The following is a 20,500-nucleotide window of genomic DNA, read 5'->3' on the forward strand; positions in this document are numbered from 1 at the left end:
TTAAGAATTGTCACAAGATTTTCTGATAAATTGTACAAAATCAGGTTTTTCAAATGTTTTGCCATTAACTTTAAATACCTAGTTATATCCAAGATTTGATCATAAATTATGCTATCATTTGAAAAGAATGCCTTCCACATGTTTAGTAATGGTGTCCCTGATGATCAGGTCATTTGGGGGAGGTTCTAGCTATGCCACATTTTATTAAATCTAAAGCAGAAAAAAAACTTAGGTGACATATTAATCTTTTTAGTGCACCTGTGCGCAAGTAGTTGTGACCTGTCGAGTCAAGAGCCTGTCTGAGAGCTTTCAACTGTATCTCACCTAATTTCTTTCTAGTGCCTGAGGTGAACTTTGATTTCAGAATCTCATGTCAAGCATGTATTCAATTCCAAACATAATTTTGTGTAACAGATTTTGAAGGCAGCATGCTCTTGCCTCAGTTTTTTTGTAGTCAACAAGGCACATTGGCATGTAGATGAGACGACTACACACCAATACTAACTATAACATTTCAGTTGTGGTAATACAATAAAACAAAGGTGTTCTATGAAAAAACTAAAATAGGTCAAACAAATTATAATGTAGTTCAAGAAGTCCTAAACAAATGTGCAACTATTCAAATTAAGGAAGAATCAACTGATGCACTGAACGTAGAGTCTTTTGGTGCACTTGGCAGTGACCAATTTTCCTTGTTGGTCTCTCAGATCGGCAATTTTGGAATATTCAAGAGAATATTCAAGAGACTCGACCAAGATGCATCTCGCCCAATGTCAGGACAGACCGCACCACCTCTGACCTTGTCAAAGGTAAACTAGATGAATGAATGGATAGATGATACCTGGTTAGACTACTTTGTTCCATTAAAACAGCATACGCGCAGATATGGTGCAGTATAAAAAAGATTAAGGTTGATCCTATATGGTTTAGTACATGGTAGATGTACACAAAAACACTGAAATAGATGATTCTGCATACAGTACACAGGCTGACATTTCTGTTTTTTAGGATGTAACTAATTTCCAAATGTGGTTTGAAAACTGCTGTTCTGTCCAGTAAACAAGTCATTTTTGTTCATACAACACTAAATCATAAGTTACCTTAAGGCAAAGGAGCAGGTCCTGACCACATACAGGTACTGGAGATCCAATATTCTTCAGTGAGCAAACGCTTGGCAGCAATGGCAAGAAATAATAAAATAAAATAAAAAAAAACGCCAATTTAAAGGCAGAAACGTCTAAACAGACAATAAAACTAAGTAGGCAGAGAAAGAAACCGAGAAAAAGATAATAGTATTATTATAGCCACCTGCCCCAATAACTATACAATAGTAATAAGAATAAAATAAGAATTAGCATAAAAAAAGGACCAATGCGAATTAGAAAATAACGGAATTGGGGTGGCGGAAAGTTAGTAATAGGAATAACGACCAATGTAGTGTACGGTTTTATCCATCAGACATTTTGGCTACATGAAGCCACCTCTTTAATGGTCTCTACAAAGCATCAAAGTATTCAAAGCACCATTAAGTTAAACGTGTAGAACTCACGAACGTGGTCATTAAATAGGGGTGTTCGTCTGTACGTTAATGTCGTGGAATTTGTAATACCACACTTGTGTTTGTTGAGACATATGGCGTTAGAATTGTCAACGTCGTTAGGCTAGGCTAACATCGAGCTAACGTCGCTAGCCGCCATGCTAACGCTCGCGTGTGTCTTTTGTTGCACGCGCTCCTCCCCACCCCCTTTTTCCTGTGTTACTCCGCTGTGGCGGAAGTAAGTCGTATTGCTCAGGCCTCATCCTTCCAATGGCGACTGCAAACAGGCTGAATAGAAAGCGGGAGCAACCGTGGAGGGGGTCAGAGCGGTGCTACTGAAATTAAATAAATATATCATATTCTGTGTAGTCATAAAGTTAGCCTGAAATTTGTTTCACCTTACTAAATCACGGCCGAATCAATGGCCAAAAATCGGAACATTTCGCTCCTTGAGTCGGGTAAGCTTCAGAAGTAAACCCAAATGATAGCTTAATTTAGCCCGATGTCGTGCGTGCTAATTGGTATCCCAAAGGTTTTTCTCACACTTAAATGTCCTCACTTGTTCCATTTCAGAGCTCTATTACTTGATTTCTCGTTTTCTAACAACGGGTCCGTGTCGGAGAGCGGCTGAGGTGAGCTGGCGTGCATCGGCTGACACAAACACTGTGAATTTCAAAATAGTTCACTAGCTAGTTGGTAATAGAGTTAATACAGATCATCTAATCGCTTTCTTTAATCAACTGCAGGTCCTGGCTGGTGAACTAGAGGAATATCAAGTGAGTATTTCCACCTCCTTTGCTGCTTAACTGCTAACAGCTATCGATTCGTCTAGACCCGACTGAGGCATAAAACTTGCATGACTCGGTCGACTTTTTAATACATCTGGACGTCTCACTTGTTTGACATCACCGTTTTTTTACTAGCTTAATGTACACCTCGTGGTTTTTTCTCTGGTGACCCCCACTTTACCGAACTCTATTTTCGACAGCTTTTACCGGGGAGATTGGACTGGCTAGGAAACGAGCACCCGAGAACATATGAAGATGTGGTAAGATTAAATTGAATATCTGCTCCTTGTCGTCGGATGTTATTGTCTTGTGACAGGGGGGACCCTGTGTCCATGCTCTCTTCTTATTTATGGTCTTTGTTCTGTTTTCGTGTCGGACTGTTGGTTGGATACGTTGAGTGAGGATGATTGCTGTGTTTACTTGCTGCCCCTGGCTTATCTTTTCAGAATGAATTCGTGTTCGGTTGCTTAAAAGGGTGTTTGTTTAGATGGCTTAATATTATTTAGCCCCGTCTGTTCTACTGCATATTGGGTGGGTAGTTCGGCCGCTGGCTTTCGTCGCGACGGCCCACCCTGACCAATCAGATGCCGAGTTACGCTGTCTCTGCGTCATTTTGCATGTGACCCGAGCTGTGATTGGTCCGTAAAAGGGAAAAGTTTTGCATAAGAGGCCACGCCTTTTGAAATACTGTAGGTTTGGAGAAACACTGAAACCTCTCAACCTGTCAGACATGTACAAAAAACAGACGTTATCTACCATATATACCATAATTTAACTAAGGCAGGAAATAAGTAATTTTGTTATCTTTTAATTGCCTTCCTCAGTTGTTATTTATTTGAATATTATTTGATGATAACAAGTTTTTACTGACCAACTTGACATCTTTAAACTCCGCATCTTTTTGAGCAGCTGTCTATAAACTAAATAATCTTTACACTTCAGGATGCTTTAGGACATTTTAGTCTTGATGAATCAGATCTGTTCTGATTTGACCAATTCTTTCAGTAATGATAGATAGATGATAGATAGATATTCATTGTATTGCTATTTGTGTTTCATAGGTTGCAGCCAACAAACATATTGCACCAGACCATTTGCTACGGATATGTAAGCAAATTGGACCAATTCTTGACAAAGAGGTGCCATCATGTGTCCCAGGTGTTCACTCTCTCCTGGGCTCCGGAAAGCAGTCAATGCTTAGGACTGCAAAAGGTACAACACGTAATGGTGGCAGTAAAATATTTTTGATGAATGAAGGGGCTTCTCCCATTGGTGTTTAATTCTAAATAGATAAAGGTTTGTATAATTTGTTGGTCTATACAGTTGCCTTAACTAATTCTATGGTTTTCTTATACCCAGTTGGTATTCATCTGAATCATTCTATGAACTTTGTGTTTGTTGTTTTTAGACTGCGAAAATGTGTGGTTACAAGCTTCATCATATGCAGCCCTTCATCGGGGCAGACCACCAGAGAGGCCTTTGAACTGCAAGAAACCCCTAAACCTAGGTATGTCTTTGCTCAGTCAATAGTCCTCTGTTATGTGTGAGACTGTAAGTGTACGTGCCCAAAATTGGCACATGGACTTAGCATCAGGGTTTGAATTGTCCAGAATATTTGATAAATAAATCTGATTGGAAAATTCATGCATGAAAAATGACAAGCATGGTATTCTTCAGATCGTTTGTGCTTTACCCAGAGCAGGGACTGCACACAGGGTCGCATAATATAAAATATTGTGTCATGATCCAAGTAATATGAGGTAGTGGTTGCAGAGGTTGACTCTCATGCTGGCAATGAGAGTTTGAAACTGTATTTAGGTTTAGAGTAGGTTTATTGGTATTTAAATAAATAGGTGTAAAGCCTTAATGCATGACTAATTTTAATAATAATAATATATCCATGACTACCCGTGTCCTTGGTTTAATCAGCACCGTTATGGCCTCCACAGCAGAGATTTTGTCATTTACCATGAACATCATCATCACTAGGATAGACACAAATAAATGTGAACAAACTTGTATTTACTTATCAAAGTTCTACCATGAATCTTTTTTTGATAATGCCTTGTCCACATTCAACCAGTTACAAACATTATTACACAAAGTAATCATTAAATACATATTTTTTCTGGACCTCGTCTGGTCTTCCTGTAACTTTAGATTTTTGGGACCCACATCCTGGTAAATAGCTGTTTAACCCATAGAATGATATTTGCTTGCCAGTGTTTTCAAATGCATCTCTTCACTTTTTATGCAGTTATGTGTGTGATATCTTGTCATTGGGTAATGTGCACTTTAATCAGTCTAAAACTGATGCGCGTGGTGAAATTCATGGTGTTTCTTTTCTATCATAGGGAAGTTTTTGTCAAATCCTTGTAGAGAATTTTCAGTTTGTCCCACCATCACTTGGTTTAATCTGTTGCTTGATGCAGTCTTGCATGTTGCAGTGTTAGGTTTTATAAATATAACGCTTTAAATTCAGTTTCAACATTAATTATAGACTTTTTTTTGCTTCTGCTGCCAATTTTACAGTACTGGTACTCATTTGTCGATTGTATTTGGAGAAATTATCTCGTAAACGCTGCTACATTCTTGTCTGCTTTGTAGTGATGTTTTCAATTAATCTGTTCCTTTGACTTCCTTGCCATCATCGATGCACATGGAGGACTGTTTGGAATATTTATTTACTTAAAGACGTGCTAGTTAAGTTGCGCAATTTGGAGAAAGCTATATTTTAGAAGAAGACATTACACTACAAATAGGCCTCATTAAATACTTTAAACAACTTCATTGTGGGGTGAGGGAATATTTAAAGCTGATAAAAACCTGATGAATGTTGCTCTTGTTTTTTTGATATTTGGCTGTTTCCAATAGCAACAGATGTTAACCAGATGCAGCCGACTTCAGAGTAACAGTGACATTACCCTTGTTAATGGATCATTCAAATTGGGGAAATCCTTTTTTTCTGTTTAATATGGTTCAATGCATTTAGCAGTAGGATTGGAAGAGAGATAAGGCCAGTTTGAGAGGTGACAAGCTGAACTAACTTCCTGCTGAGTTCAGATGAATACAGATTATTGGCTGCTCGTTCAGCTCTTATATTCTCCTGTATTCATATCACATTCATCATGTGATAAAAATGTTTTCCCTTCCTGCCGATAGTTGCATAAGATGATCTCTTTTTGCTGTAATTGTGTTGATCCTGTTACTGCAGCGTTATAATTACACTCTGTTCTGATAATTGACATCTCACCGTCAACAGTGAAGGTTCTCAGAGGGAGAGAGCTGACGGGGGTGCAGCGCTTCAGCTCCATCAATCCAGTCAGCAACTATGAGCGCATGCGACTACACAGACGGATCCTGGGGCATCTGTCTGCAGTGTACTGTATTGCATTTGATCGCACCGGTCTCAGGATCTTCACAGTAAGATGGAATGACTTGACATATGTGCTTACCCTAAAATAACCCCCTATTTAATGTGCTGTGATCAGAGGGATTTTAATTGTCTTTTGGGTTTTTAAAAACAAAGATTACAATGATTTAACAAAGGATATTCATGAATTTGACAGTCAGCTGACTGTAATTGTGCTAGTAACTTTTTTTTTTTTTTTAAACCAGTTACAATGCCGTTAAACATAAAAGCTCTCCATCTTCTATTTAATGCCTCAAATACCTCTCCGAATGAATATTTAAGTCGAGGTTGTCATTTTTCCTCTCAGGGCTCAGACGACTGTTTGGTGAAGATTTGGTCCTCTTTCGATGGAAGGCTTCACTCAACGTTACGAGGTCACTCTGCAGAGATCACAGACCTGGCGGTTAATTATGAGAATACGCTAATAGCTGCAGGAAGCTGTGACAAGACCATCCGTGTGTGGTGCCTTCGTACTTGTGCCCCAGTGGCTGTGCTGCAGGGACACAGTGGATCCATTACCTCCCTACAGGTACAGGGGTCATTCATCGCTTGATAATACACTGGCATTTTAGAAACAGGATTGTATATCCTTATGAACTTATGTCATCAAGTTGAGAAGTGGAGGTGCTAGCCGCTTAGGTTTTTTATAAATCTATTTGCACCAGTCCTCTTTGTAGCTCTTTTTCACATATTTTGTTACTAGTTGCTTGATTATTTGGACTTCTTGTTTTTCCAGTTCTCACCATTTGCCAAGGGCTCCAAGCGTTACATGCTGTCCACTGGGACCGATGCCACCGTCTGCTTCTGGCAGTGGGACGTCAACAACATCAACTTTAGGTGAATGCTACCCCCATCTTTACACCTTTTGTTTTTTAAAACCTTTAAGTTTGGTATTTGCACCAAAAACTTTTATACCAGCATTTGTGAAACACTGGTTTTTATCGTACAATAACATTTTGCTTTCTGTGGCTCCTTTGCCTTGTTGGTGTATCAGTTAGTTTGGGATGACGAGTTAAACATGTTAACCTGTAGGCAGTTATGTAAATGTAATCTCTTATGGAAATCAACAGTGAGGCTACAGTACACAGTGAAGACCAACCAAACTGGGTTTGACAGGTTTTTTTCTGTTAACGTACTTCCATGTTGGTCACACAGTGCAGCCCCATTCAAAGAACATGATATGGTGAACTTTCATCTCCTACATCAACAGGGTAAAACAACTGGTATAAACTGTTAAACCTATCTGACGTGAAGAGAGACTTGAGCTGAATGGACTCAAAAAAGGCTGTAGACAAGTTTTACCTAAGAAAGTTAACTTGGGGTCTGGCCAGACGGGAAACACACTTGCAGGCAAATAAGTGAAAAAATATTGATAAGATGTTCTTGACATGGAAATAAGAATTATTTTTTGAACTAAAAAAGTAAACTGAATAAGAGATTTTTGAAAAAACACAGAACGCAACATTGATACACAAGCCCAGCTAGATTCTTTTCCTTTTTATAAAATGTAGCTTCTTATCCTCCTTTGTGTAAAATAATGAACTTTTCCCTCCTGTCATTAAAGCGATCGACCTCACAAATTTACAGAGCGTCCAAGGCCAGGAATTCAGACGGTGTGCTCCTCGTTCAGTCCAGGTAATCATTCATACAGTTAGCCTCTTCACACATTGTGTGTTACCATATATTATGAGAATTAGCTTATAGCTTGCATTTTGTCACAGACATTACAGTTGACTGCTCTGAATTTATTGCAAGTATATTTTTTTCCAGGTGGGATTTTCTTAGCAACAGGAAGCACTGATGATGTTATCAGAATATATTACATGGGAAGCGGGAGTCCAGAGAAGATATCGGAGCTCCATGAGCACACGGTGAGAACCCTCTACAAAGAACACGCTGACATAAAGGTTCATTAACATTCAGTTTTGTAATCACACTTTTTTTTGCAGGACAAAGTTGACAGCATCCAGTTTTGCCACTCAAGCGAAAGGTACAGTGAAATCACTTCCTCTTCTAGTCCATAATATCTCACAGGAGCTGTACTGAATTAAATTACATCAAAGCAGCAGCCTTTACAGTTATGGGGTTGCTTGTTGTCTCAGGTTTGTGAGTGGAAGTCGGGACGGAACGGCACGGATCTGGAAGCTCCATCAGCGACAGCAGTGGAGGTGCATCTTGCTCAACATGTCCGCCACTCTTCCGGGGTAAGAGGTACCGCCGTACTGACGGCTCAACTAGAAGGTTGGGGGGGGGGGGGGGGGGGGCTTGTACCAATATCAAGTGGGAACAGGTCCATCTCCCCTCAGAGGAGCTTTAAGGGAGCTGTGTCTGTAGCTTCTATAACCATCTCATCCACCAAAGGCTTTCTGCTTGTTACAGTGTTTGAACAGTAAGATTTACTATCAGTCACTTTTACGTTTTTATTCCTAAATGTTATGTTTATTTTCAAAAACTTAACAGATTCAGATTAAGGTATGAATTTCTTTATGGTGCAAAATGAGAGGGGTGTCGCTGTTTGTTTGGATTGTAAGTAAAATTATGTCCAGTAAAATAAAAATGCTGCAAGGCCGAAAAGGTAGAAACTGCATTCTGCATGAGGAGACAAAGAAGAAATTCCAGTTATTTTATAATCTTTGTATTGAGTAACATGTAAATTTTCTTATCTTTTTCTTCTCAGTTCCGGGCCGACCAGTGAAGATGAAAGCTACTTCAAACCCAAAGTTACCATGGTAGCGTGGGATCGCCATGATAATACAGTAATCACGGCTGTTAACAATCATCTCCTCAAAGTGTGGAACTCCTACACAGGACAGCTGCTACATATCCTCAAAGTAATTGTTTACAGCCTTTTGTTTCTCTTGATAAAAAGGATTGTAGTCTATCACAAAAACATAAATATTCACACATGGACTTATTTAAAAACCCAAACAATAACCTGATCGGGTGTCGTTAGGGCCATGAGGCTGAGGTGTTTGTCCTGGAGCCGCACCCGTTTGACCCCAGGATCATCCTGTCTGCCGGCCACGATGGGAACGTCTTCATATGGGATCTGATGCGAGGGACAAACACACAGCACTACTTCAACATGGTGGGTGGACAATCAGCACCAGCAGTGATGGTGTCGTTCTATCACGAACCACTGTATTCGTAGGATTATTTCTCACATTTCATCTATTTGTTTGCTGGTCATTTCTCATTCAGATTGAGGGCCAGGGTCACGGAGCTGTGTTCGACTGCAAATTCACTCCGGATGGCCAGCGCTTCGCCTGCACAGACTCCCATGGCCATCTGCTCATCTTTGGCTTTGGCAGTTCCAAGCTGTACGAGAAGGCAAGCATGAATCTCTCATGCATGTTCACAACATTTAAATAACTCACTGCATTGTAGAGACTAAGAAACCACTAAAGCCCTTGAACTGTACAGAACAAAAATGCAACCAGTAGTCAACTTGTATCTTCTTCCTGGTATCCGTGCAGCTTCCGGATCAGGTGTTCTTCCACACGGACTACCGGCCATTGATTCGGGACACCAACGGGTTTGTCCTGGATGAACAGACGCAGCAAGCGCCTCATCTCATGCCTCCACCCTTCTTAGTGGACGTGGACGGAAACCCCCATCCTCCAAGGTGGACAGCACTTTCTTTCTGTAACACATCTTCAAAGTGATTTCAAGTCGCTCGGGTTTCAGATATTTCAACCTTCAGTCAGGAGGAGTATGTGAAACCCCATGGACTATGAATATGATTAAATACCTTCATTTTGACTTTTGTTTGTTTATGCTTGGGTTGATTTTGGTCAACTTAAAACTATTGCAGTCCAGTCTGCTGTGTTCATAATGCATTCCTTGATTAAATTCTGCATTTTTTTTACATCTGTTTACTTGGTTTTCAGGTTCCAGCGTCTTGTCCCGGGGCGAGAGAACATTGCTGCTGAACATCTGGTTCCACAGCTGGGATATGTAGCCACCAGTAAGAACGGAACCAACCTAATGCAGCCCTTGATTTGACCAAATAAGTCCTGTGATGTTTACCAAAGAAAATACAATTTTTATATATAAATCACAAATCCTCTTTTGCCTTTATCAACTAACCAGAACATTTGAACCTTATATTTCCTGCTTCAAAGATAGACTTCAAACATTTTTAAAGGTCCAACTGTGTGTTTGACTCGCTGTCATCTTGCTATGTTCTTTTTATCCTCGTTCAATGACCTTTTCAGGTGATGGTGAGGTGGTAGAGCAGGTGATCAGCCAGCAGACGGCCGAGCACGAGGAGGTTGGGGTAAGGCGCAGCAGTCTTTTGGATGAGGCCATCCGAAATCTCCAGCAGCAGCAGGACCGACAGAACCAGGTTGGGACGGAGGCAGCGCCGGTGCCTGGAGCAGGACCGCAGGTGCAGGCTGAGGCACAGGGCCCAGCCTTGATGCCAGCACCAAGCACCCCACGAAGAGGTATCTTTGATAGATTAGATCGATTGTTGATTGGTGTTAAATTATCATAAATGTGGATGTCTCTTTTACTGGCAGTCAGCATTTGTTATTTTCCCTTGATTGCAGTGTCTGTGAATGAGCGGGCAGAAGTACAGTCTCCCCCTAACGTGGGTCTGCGCCGCAGCGGACAGGTGGAAGGCGTTCGCCAGATGCATCAGAACGCTCCACGCAGCCAAATGGCCACAGAGAGAGACCTGCAGGCGTGGAGACGCAGGGTGGTGGTGCCCGAACTGGCTGCCAGCTGCTACAGGTAGAGCTACCAACATTGGCTTTAGCATCTTTACAGCTGAAGATTTAGAGTGCAGTTTTCTTTTTTGTCTGCTGTAGTTGAGGCAGTATGTGAATTTGTATTCTCAGAAACCAGGAGGACATTCGAACAGCCAAAGGTGACGAGGAGGTGGCATTGTACAACGCAAAGAAAAGACGCATCATCTACAGCAGCTGTCGGGTAGGTTTCTTCCTTCCTTGTCCTGAATGTTCACGTGGGTGTAGATCTTTTTTTTCTACGTTCACAATAATCTGTGTGGCCATCTTTCACTCTGGTGTTGAGTCAGTCTCGTCTGTCGCTTCAGGATGACTCAGATGAGGAGAGTCCTACTGCCAAACGTGCCCACAGCCATAGCGACGCACTGGAGTACATGGACCTGTCCTGTGAGGAGGGGGAGGAAACTGCAAGTTCAGCACACAGCGAGGTATCACAACGCTGGGACGTTATTTCAGTTGTCCTTTGGAAGCAGCTGGAGTATCAAGGGGACGGATTCCGAATAATTTCTTCTTCTGTTGTCTTCTGTTAAGGACAATGAATTGGATGGCAGTGACCTGGATTCATCCAATGATGAGGAAGAGTGGAATAGTGACAGTTCAAGGTATGGAGTTGTAGAAGTTGGTGGGGACTCATTCTTCAAAACTAATTTGATCTTCTTAAAGAACCAGATCAACAGGTTTTCTTGAATAGTGACTCAATACAGAAAAGTAATAATAACTTCAGTGTTATTCCTTTGTTTTGCCTCTGGGGGAAATATCCATGTGTTAACTGATGCATAGTACGACAAGTTGTTTGATGAAGGTTTAGTGTTACCTCTGTTCATGTATTTAAAGTCGGTAGTCATACCTGCTTTTAATTGGACAGCCACACCTCCAGCGAGTACTCCGACTGGACAGCAGACGCCGGTATCAACCTGCAGCCGTCCACCCCCGTGTCGTCCCGTAAGCGAGTGCATCGCAAACTCAGCAGCTCCGAAGAGGAGGAGGAAGAGAATGAGGAAGAGGAGGAGAAACAACAGAGCGATGAGGAGGAAAAACCTGTGAAAAAAAGCAAAGGAAAGGCCAAGAAAGCAAAGAACAAGTCGCCCAGGGTGAGTTGAAGACGGTTCAGTTTAATCTGTCGAGAGTTTACTGGAGCTAGCTGACAACGGGTGAGAGGCGGGGTACACCCTGGACAAGCCGCCAGTTCATTGCATTTATTATAATTTATTATAGTTAGTTCCCCTGTGTTAACTTCATGTTTACATCTGTGGACACCATTCAGCGTCCCAAACCCAGACCATCCATCAACAGAGAAGTCTCCAATGAGTTCAGACCCTCACCATGGATCACGGATGTCATTCCCAGAAAGTCTCCGTTTGTTCCCCAAATGGGTGATGAGGTATGTCAAACGTAACGAGGCACAGCAGTCATGCCATAAAACATTTTCCCTTGATGGTTCGTCCAGACCTCGTGCCCTTCATATGTGGGCTCCTCTGTAATTTTTCTCGGTGTCTTTCAGGTCATCTACTTTCGGCAGGGACATGAGGCATATGTGGAGGCGGTGAGCAGGAGCGAGCTGTACCCCATCAACCTAGAAAAACAGCCTTGGAAGAAAATGGAGCTACGGGTAAGACTTGAACTGTCAACATGGACACCTTTAATTCTGAAGAAGAAGGTGCAAAATCATAAGTGATGTGAAAAACACCCAAGGTGTTTGTCAAGGCGATCCAACTCTGAGTAAACGTGTGTTTCCTAGGATCAAGAGTTTGTGAAGATCACGGGGATAAAATATGAAGTCTGCCCTCCAACACTTTGCTGTCTGAAGCTGACACTTATTGATCACGGCACCGGCAAAATCACAGACAAGTCGTTTTATGTCAAGTGAGCAGCTCAGTGTCTCTCTCTCCATTAAAAACATGAAGTTTTGTTGCATTTAATACTCTTGGTATGTGGCTGAGTCCTATGAGGATCCAGGCAGTATCTTTAGATCACATCTCCAAACTAATTCTTTGGACAGCAAGAACTTCTGTTCGTTTTCATCGTACTTCCCTGTTAATGTAGTTGCGTTTATTCTCCAGGTATCACGACATGCCAGATGTGATCGATTTCCTCGTATTGAGGCAAAGTTACGATGAGGCGCTCCGCAGAAACTGGCAACCTAGTAAGTTTTTGTGTACCTCTTTGTTGATGTTAACTTTTAAAGCTGTTACTTTATGTAGCATAAAAGAGACATCCAATGTAGAATCTTTGTTAAAAAAAAATCAGCAGTAGAAAAACTGCAAACCCGCTATCATTTTGTGATGTTGCATCAATTTTATCCATGTAAAAAAATAGCTATTTACAGTTAATCACTGTTTTTGCTTCTCACTAAATCTGTTGATGTCTCCCCTTATGAAGACGACAGGTTCCGCTCAGTGATCGATGACGCCTGGTGGTTCGGGACCATCGTCTGTCAGGAGCCGTACCAGCTCGAATACCCCGACAGCCTCTTCCAGTGCTTCAAAGTCCGGTGGGGAACAACACAACTTAAGATACTGTAGTTGTTTAGCGCAGTTACAAAATACCATTCCTTTCCATAATATACTGCCTGCGCTGTGTGCTCAAACACTGAATCATTTGTTGTTAGATATCGATCAATTTTTTGTATATTTGATGTACTTGAATGTCTGTTGTGTATCTAAACAGTCATTATTATGTCTGTCCCCTAGTGGCTGTTAATAGACATTACACCGTCTTACCTCTGCCTGTTTCAACTGAAGTGTGACTGTTGGATTTACCAGACCTTTAATTGTGTTCTCACCAGATGGGACAATGGAGAAACTGAGAAGCTGAGTCCTTGGGATGTGGAACCTATTCCAGATGATGGTAACCCTCTTTGGCTTGTGTCGTGTAGTTTGAGTACTTTTTTTGGGCTTTAAGTTCAAATTGAACAAGCCTGTCATTGCTGTGCAGCCCAGCAGCCGGAGACGGAAGGAGGCGGCATCCCTGTGACGGCGGAAGAAATGAGTGAGCTAATGTACAAGCCCCTGCAAGGGGAGTGGGGGGTGAGGAGCAGGGAGGAAGAGTGCGACCGGGTCGTGACGGGGATCAACCAGCTCATCACTGTTGGTTAGTGCATGTGCAGAAGTCGTTGATATCTCTTGTCTGACAACCATAGTGTCACGTAAAACACTTCCTGCTATGCTAACCTGCCTTCCCTTGTGTCTTCCCCACAGAGATCGCTGCTCCCTTCTCCGGTCCCGTGGACTTAGTCCAGTATCCCACTTACTGCACTGTGATCGCCTATCCCACCGACCTGGGCACCATCAGACTGCGGCTCATCCACAGATTCTACAGGTCAGCCCCCCCCATCCCCCACCCTGCTGTCCTCCGTCCTTCTATTTGATGACACGAGCAGGTCGAAGCATCATTGGACTCTTGGCTGTGTTTTTAGTCACCTTTTGCTTTTCCTGCTGATTCACAGGCGCCTATCAGCATTAATATGGGATGCCAGGTATATTGCACATAATGCTCGCACTTTCAACGAACCAAGGAGCAAAATTGCCCACTCTGCAAAAATCATCACAAACGTCCTCCAGAAATTTGTCAAGTAAGTCTCCCTCGTTTGTTTAGACTTTTTTCTCAAAGAATGTGATGATACAACAATCCAAATCACTTTTCGCGTACCCTAAGTTAACCCCCCCCCCCATTTGTTCTCAGTAATCCAGTTTGCACAGATATCATGGAAATTTATAATGCCGTTGAAGAAATGGATGACGATGATGAGGTACGTTTTGTTGAATGTACATATTTGCTAGTTTCAGTCATTAAGAGAGATTAAGGGAAAGTTGTAATGAAGTAATTATAACTAGTTTGATTACTACCCACAGGAAGAAGATCCAGAGGCACCGGGAACATCTTCTGGACACAGACTGCGTCAGGTAACTAAACAGGAAAACTAGATGATATAGAAGACGGTGATCGGAATTGTGATGTGAAGTCTTCCTCTCTTTCTCCTCATCGTAGCGCTCTGTGGAGGTGGTGCCTGATCGAGATGCGTGGAAGGAGCAGTGCAGGAATCTGATCAACTACATATTCGAGTGTGAGGATTCTGAGCCATTCAGGCAGCCAGTGGATCCTCAGAATTATCCGGTAAGTTCATACGATAAACCTACTGGAAGGCTGTCGACAAAATCAGCAGAATTTAAGGTGTGCATTCCAGCATTTTTGGAAAAGATGGAGCTGATTTGCAAGTTGTTTTTTGTGTGTGTGTCCAGGACTACCATGACATCATCAACACGCCAATGGACTTTGGTTCTGTGAAAAGGACTCTGGAGGAAGATGGATATGAAAACCCTATAGAGCTGTGCAAAGACACTCGGCTAATATTTGCAAATGCTAAAGCATACACACCCAATAAACGCTCCAAGGTAAAGGAGGGTTAATTAAATTTGATTAATTCCAAAATAACCACTGTCCAATGCGAAGCATAACCGTGTAAACGCAATGGTTAAAGTTCTGGGAACAGAACCTGTGTTGAGGTTGTTTTATTTCACCTCATGAGCTAATCTTCTGTACCTTTCTGCTTTGTTTTAGATTTACAGTATGACCTTGCGGCTTTCGGCCTTCTTCGAGGAACAGATCAGAACCATCACATCCGAGTACAAAACTGCTGTCAAGAGCAGCGACAGGCTTCGTCGCAGTCAGAGGTTCCGTAAGAAAACGCAGCAGCAGCAAGATCATCCCTCCTCCACGACGAGGTCTGTGTGAGTGGCTTTTCTTAAGCTTGAAACGGAGGAACAAGATTCTCACTTGAGTCAGTTCACACCAGATTGGAACCTTATTTGCTAGTACAGTAGTAGGTAGTTTGAACACTCCAGAGCCTTTAGGGGTTTCAGATGCACTTGGTGGCACATGTTCTGTCCGTTTATTTGTGTCTGATGAAATTCTTCTCCTCTCAAGTCAAAAGAGAGCTGCTGTAAAAACTCAGGAAAAAGTGGAGTTGGCATCAGTGACCAAATCTACCTCAGCCAAAGTGTCCGTTCCTGAGAGAGCCAGGAGGAGTCGAAGCAGCAGCTCAGGTCACAGCTCCTCCGAAGAAGAATCCAAAGCCGCTTCATCAAGCCAAGGTACCGAAAACTGACCTTCACTGAAATCGTTTGTAAAATTTAAGGAGTTTCACCTCTGTTTCACAGTCGGGTGGTTTCAGACCCGCTGCGATTTCTCTGAAAAGTTTAGTGCTTTCTCAGTTAATATTTGAGGGTTAGGGTTAGGTATCTTTTTCTGTTGTTTTTTTTTTTCAGGTTGAACACACATGTCAGGCAAATGAATGTATTGTCATATAGATGTGGGTATGGTTTTTTTTACAGCCTCTGAGAGTGAGAGTGAGCTGAGCGAGTCTGAGGAGGAGAAACGTCCAGGATCCTCAAGGCACCACCAACGCAGACAGAATGCAAGAGTTACTAGAAGAAACTGTACCAAGCAGAGACATAAAGGTGTGTGTGTGTGTTTTAAACATGTCTCAATCTATTTGTCTTAAGTTGTAGCATGGAGAGGAATAAACAACTGAAGATTTGTTGTTGTTGCCAATTGCAGTGAGTGACAGTGAGGAAGAGGAGGAGGAATTGGACAGTGAAGGGGAAGATGAAGATGGAGAGGATGTTGAGAATTCCTCCCGGTCTTCGGGTCGCCGTTACCCCAGCAGGAATAAAAACAGCAGGAGCACACGGCTGACGAGAAACAAAGCTGGCGCAGACAGAAAGCGAACAGGTAAAGGCCACAGAGTCTCTGAAAGCGAGTCACACACACCCTACCAGACATCACACTAAGTGGTCATTCTCATATCTTCACATATTCAGAGGTTAGAGCCGAGGTGAACGGTCACGGCGGCAGGTCGTCTCGCAGAGAGAAGCGTTGTCACAGCGAGTCAGACAGAGCCACCTCCCAGGGCTCGGATGGAGAGGAGACCGTCACGGTGCGCAGGCCGCTCAAGAGGAAGACCGCAAGGGCGGCTGTGAATAAGATCAAACTACTCGAAGTGTCAGATGAAGATGACGAGGAGGAGCAGCCGAGAAGGAGCAGCAGCCGTCTTCGTCACACCGTCCGGTCCAGCAAACGCTCCGCAGTGATCCACAGCAGCTCGGACTCTGAGGAGGAGTCTTCAGCACGAGGTTTGACAGATGTGTTTTCCATACTTTCTTCTTGCAAGCCTTATTTTTTCTGAGCTTTTTTTTTTCCAGGGAGGTGACTCGTGTTAACAACAGTTTGTCTCTTATGTTTGATGCTAGGAGCCAAAGTTTTGTCGTCAATATGTAGCTGGTTGAGCAGGTTTGCCGTTCCTGTTACATGACTGTTGATTCCGTCCTGTAATTACATTATTAAGAATGTCCAACAGAATACACACATTGGGCTACGACCTGTGAACGGGGCTTTTTGTAGCAATGTAAAACTTCATTCTATTGTTTCTGTTTCCAGCTTCACAAGAGACACAGGAATCTGTCGACGAGTCGAAGGACAAGGAGGACTGCAGTGACAGTGATGCATCATCGATTGGCCAGAATCGGCAGAACGGAGACCTGAGGTCCAGTAAAGAGACGACATCAAGACAAACTGCTAAGAAAAGGGAAAATGGTGAGAAAGTTAATTGAATTTTGACTTGTAGTTTCCACCTACTTTGCCTTCTTGATGATTTTTTTTCTCTCTTGTAGATACTTTGTCCCATGTGAATGGACACAGTGCAAAACATCACAGTTCTGACAGCGACTCTGAGCAAGAGGAAGCTGCAGAAGAGAGACCAAGAGAACGTAAAGATTTGGTTGTATCTCTGAAAACATTGAGAAGCACAGCAACCATTCAAACCAGGAAAAAGAGAATCACAAGTGAGGAGGAGGAGGAAGAGGAAATAGAAACTGCACACAGGACCACTCGTCTCAAATATCCTGTAAGCTCAGACGAAGAGGAAAATGATCGGAGGTTTCAGAAACGCCCACACCAAAATGGGAAGAATGTGGAAGAAGCAATTCACAAGGACTCGAATAAAAAGATAAAAGTTTCATCATCGAAAAGCCAAGACAAACAAAAGCCTGCCTCAACTAATAAAACAGACGGTGCAGAATCGGAGGAACTCGATGATGCTCCAAAGAGAGCCTGCACACGAACGAGACAACTAAAAAATGAAGAATGTGATGAAGAAAGCAATCGCTCCAGTGAAGAATCTGACGTTGAAACCCAGTTAAAGAGGTTAACTAAAAACAAGGGTAAGAAGTTGAAACGGCTTCAAGACGACACCTCCGCTTCAGAGAGTTCTCAGCAGGGCTATAAGACTAAGAAGCCGAAGAAGAAATTCTCCACTAGATTATCAGTTAAAGTCATAGGTGTTTCAGATAAAACTTCAAACAGGCGGTTGAGTCTCCGGGCGCTGCCAAAAAAGAAATACATCAGTGACAACTCTCTCTCCGAGGGCGACTCTGCCCCCGAGTCCCAAGGTAAACAGAGAAACGGTAAAAGAGCAGCCATACTGTCCAAGGAGGACAGAATTGATGGGACGGAACCTAACAGAACCTCTTCCAATCAAGTGAGGAACTGGCAGTCTTCCAAGAGAAAACGCATTTACACCTCAGATTCTGAGGATGGAGACGAGGGTGAGGAGAAGGAGCCAGCGACCAAGAAGAGTAAAAATATCAGGTTGGGCTCCGTGAAGCGTTCCAAACAGGAATCCACACAAGAGGAAAACAGCGACGATGAAGACATCTCTTCCTCCAAGCCTGCTTCCACTGAGGGCGAGGAGGAGGAGGATGCCAGTCTTGCAAGCAAGAAGAAGAACTTTAGGCAGGCAAAACGTAAACGTAAGGAAAGCAACAGCAGCAATCACAGTTCGTACTCAGAAAGCGAGCAGGCATCCTCGGCCTCTGAAAACTCATTCGCCGGCTCAGGGTCCCACAGCAGTCCAAAGAGAAGTCACAGACGGTCTGGGATTGACGAAAGGACTACCACCCGCCAATTACGGCAGCGCCGTCGACGGTCTACCTCAGAAGAGGACGACAGCGACGACTTGTACAGAAAGCCGCACCGAAAGTCGCGTGTGAACACCCGTAACCGGGGGAAACGGACAGTCAACTATCATGACAGCGAGTGAAGGAAGTAGCGGCTGGAACGAGAAAAAGAGATGGACGTTAACTGGAGACCTTTATAGACACTTGATGGCCACGTTATGGTAGTAGCACTGGAGTCCTCAAGAGAAAATGCTGTGAATCTGTTTCATTCAGGGATATTTATATTTTCTATGAAAAACATGTTTATAGATGTAATACAAATTCAAGCATTTGAACTGCTGGTTTTCACAAGGATACAGCGAAACATCATCTCCCCTCCGGCTGGTTGGGATGCAGTCAGCAGAGAATCCATTCTGGGGAGTCTTGACAGCTTGGGTGCTATAAAATATACCTCTGTTTAATCAAGCATATTGCTGGCTTGCACTAAGTTACACTGTAAAGAGGTATTTCATACACTAGTTTTGCATTAGAAACTCAGGGGTCAACGAAGTTTACTGTAGTCTCAGACATGCAGAGGTTTTTGTGGTGCTAAGATGAGGACGAGAAACAATTCCAGGTCGGCAGAAGTCCAAGCACAGTCACAAGGACAGAATGAATCCATGTTCAGACGTTGGACTACAGCACTCCTTTGTAAATCCACACACTTCATGCTTGACTGTATTATAAAATGAAATGAGCCAAATGGACGAACATGACTTCTTTTCCCCCATACCGTTTAATTTTCTAAAATTAGTTTTTTTGTTGTTGTATTCTAGTGAATAGATGTAAATATGTGATTTGAGAATGACAGGCGATCAGTCCGTAGCAAAATGTTTATTTAAATTTGAGATTTTTTTATGTCTTTTTTGTTTTTGTTTGTGGGTTGTTGTTTTTTTGTTTTGTTTTTTTACATTTAACTACATTGTCTTGCCATGTGTCACAAATTGGTACACTTTTGCCAAGTACTAGCTACCAGAAGTACCTGTTGCAAAAAATACTAGGCTTTCTCATATTGGGAAGACGTTTTATTGTTCTGTGTTTCTTACTTTCAGTATTAAATTCTTTTTCAGAGTTTGCCAGTCATATGGTTTAGTTTTGTTTATGGGAAGGTTTCTAAATACAGTCGTTTTATGACATTTTGCTCCATGTTTTTCATACTACACCTTTAATACAGAGTTCACAGGAAAACTATTGATGCGACATGGTTGTGGAGTGCAATGAATGAGTTATTCCTCCTATTAATAAAGTCATTTCAATTATCTGTTCAACTCAGTCGTATTCATTGATATGAGTATCTTTCGTTTTTAGACTTGGCAAATCATTAATCGGTAGATTTCAGTAGGTGTTACTTTTTGCTCCATGCTGAGCTTTTAGTGTGGACTACATGTACTGTAGTGCTAAATAGATCATATCTGGTTTGCTTTGTTTCCAAGTATAAACAAACGTTAAATTGTATTTACAATAGATACACTAGTATGGTAGGATTCCAGGTTGACAGTCTACAGTCCAAATGATGCTAAAAAATATATCTTAACTCCAGGTAATTTATGCCAAGATTTAAATACTGGGACATTTGTTGAAAGGGTGTAAAATTTTCCCATGAGATTAATAAAACCATAGATGGTAATGCTGCATGTGTTTATGGAGACACAGCTGTAATCTTTGTTTCTATTCTCTGACAACATAATCACTCTTAACCATTTCATTTTCCTTACTAAGTAGAAATAATAAGTTTTGCTACCGTTATCATTTGTTTAAGCAGAGTGTGCATGAGATACAGTATTTTGAATTCAGTACTTTATTTTATAGCAGCTTACCTTCATTTTGAAAGGGCTTCAGAACAACTTCCCTTGCCTCTGTGACGGTTTCCGTTAAGAGTTTTGGCTAGCCCATCGCAGTTTCGACAAATATTATTTGTATTTCGTTATTAATATAAAACAGCAACATTCTAATGATTAACTAATACTATTGGCGATATATACAGTCTATATCCGATATAAAATAATTCATATTTCATTCAC

The 20,500-nt window shown here is 42.1% G+C and overlaps 1 protein-coding gene across 1 annotated transcript; it reads left to right on the forward strand.

Annotated features, from left to right (window-relative positions):
- The first annotated feature begins 1,456 nt into the window (after positions 1-1,456).
- Positions 1,457-19,734, forward strand: brwd1 (bromodomain and WD repeat domain containing 1). The gene is made up of 44 exons (XM_068317009.1): positions 1,457-1,995; positions 2,111-2,169; positions 2,284-2,313; positions 2,526-2,585; positions 3,387-3,537; positions 3,734-3,832; positions 5,588-5,748; positions 6,045-6,266; positions 6,474-6,574; positions 7,302-7,372; positions 7,508-7,608; positions 7,687-7,727; positions 7,840-7,941; positions 8,415-8,568; positions 8,691-8,825; positions 8,939-9,067; positions 9,214-9,362; positions 9,628-9,704; positions 9,955-10,185; positions 10,291-10,474; positions 10,582-10,672; positions 10,797-10,916; positions 11,020-11,090; positions 11,354-11,579; positions 11,753-11,869; positions 11,990-12,097; positions 12,227-12,351; positions 12,549-12,631; positions 12,868-12,979; positions 13,274-13,335; positions 13,423-13,578; positions 13,686-13,806; positions 13,934-14,059; positions 14,170-14,236; positions 14,340-14,390; positions 14,476-14,601; positions 14,727-14,879; positions 15,046-15,215; positions 15,412-15,578; positions 15,819-15,944; positions 16,045-16,218; positions 16,308-16,619; positions 16,924-17,079; positions 17,157-19,734. The coding sequence occupies exons 1-44, from the start codon at positions 1,959-1,961 to the stop codon at positions 18,581-18,583; spliced, it is 6,741 nt and encodes a 2,246-aa protein (XP_068173110.1). The 5' UTR covers positions 1,457-1,958; the 3' UTR covers positions 18,584-19,734.
- The last annotated feature ends 766 nt before the right edge of the window (positions 19,735-20,500 follow it).

This window comes from Antennarius striatus, chromosome 6 (assembly GCF_040054535.1).
Source record: "Antennarius striatus isolate MH-2024 chromosome 6, ASM4005453v1, whole genome shotgun sequence".
NCBI classification, from domain to species: Eukaryota; Metazoa; Chordata; class Actinopteri; order Lophiiformes; family Antennariidae; genus Antennarius; species Antennarius striatus.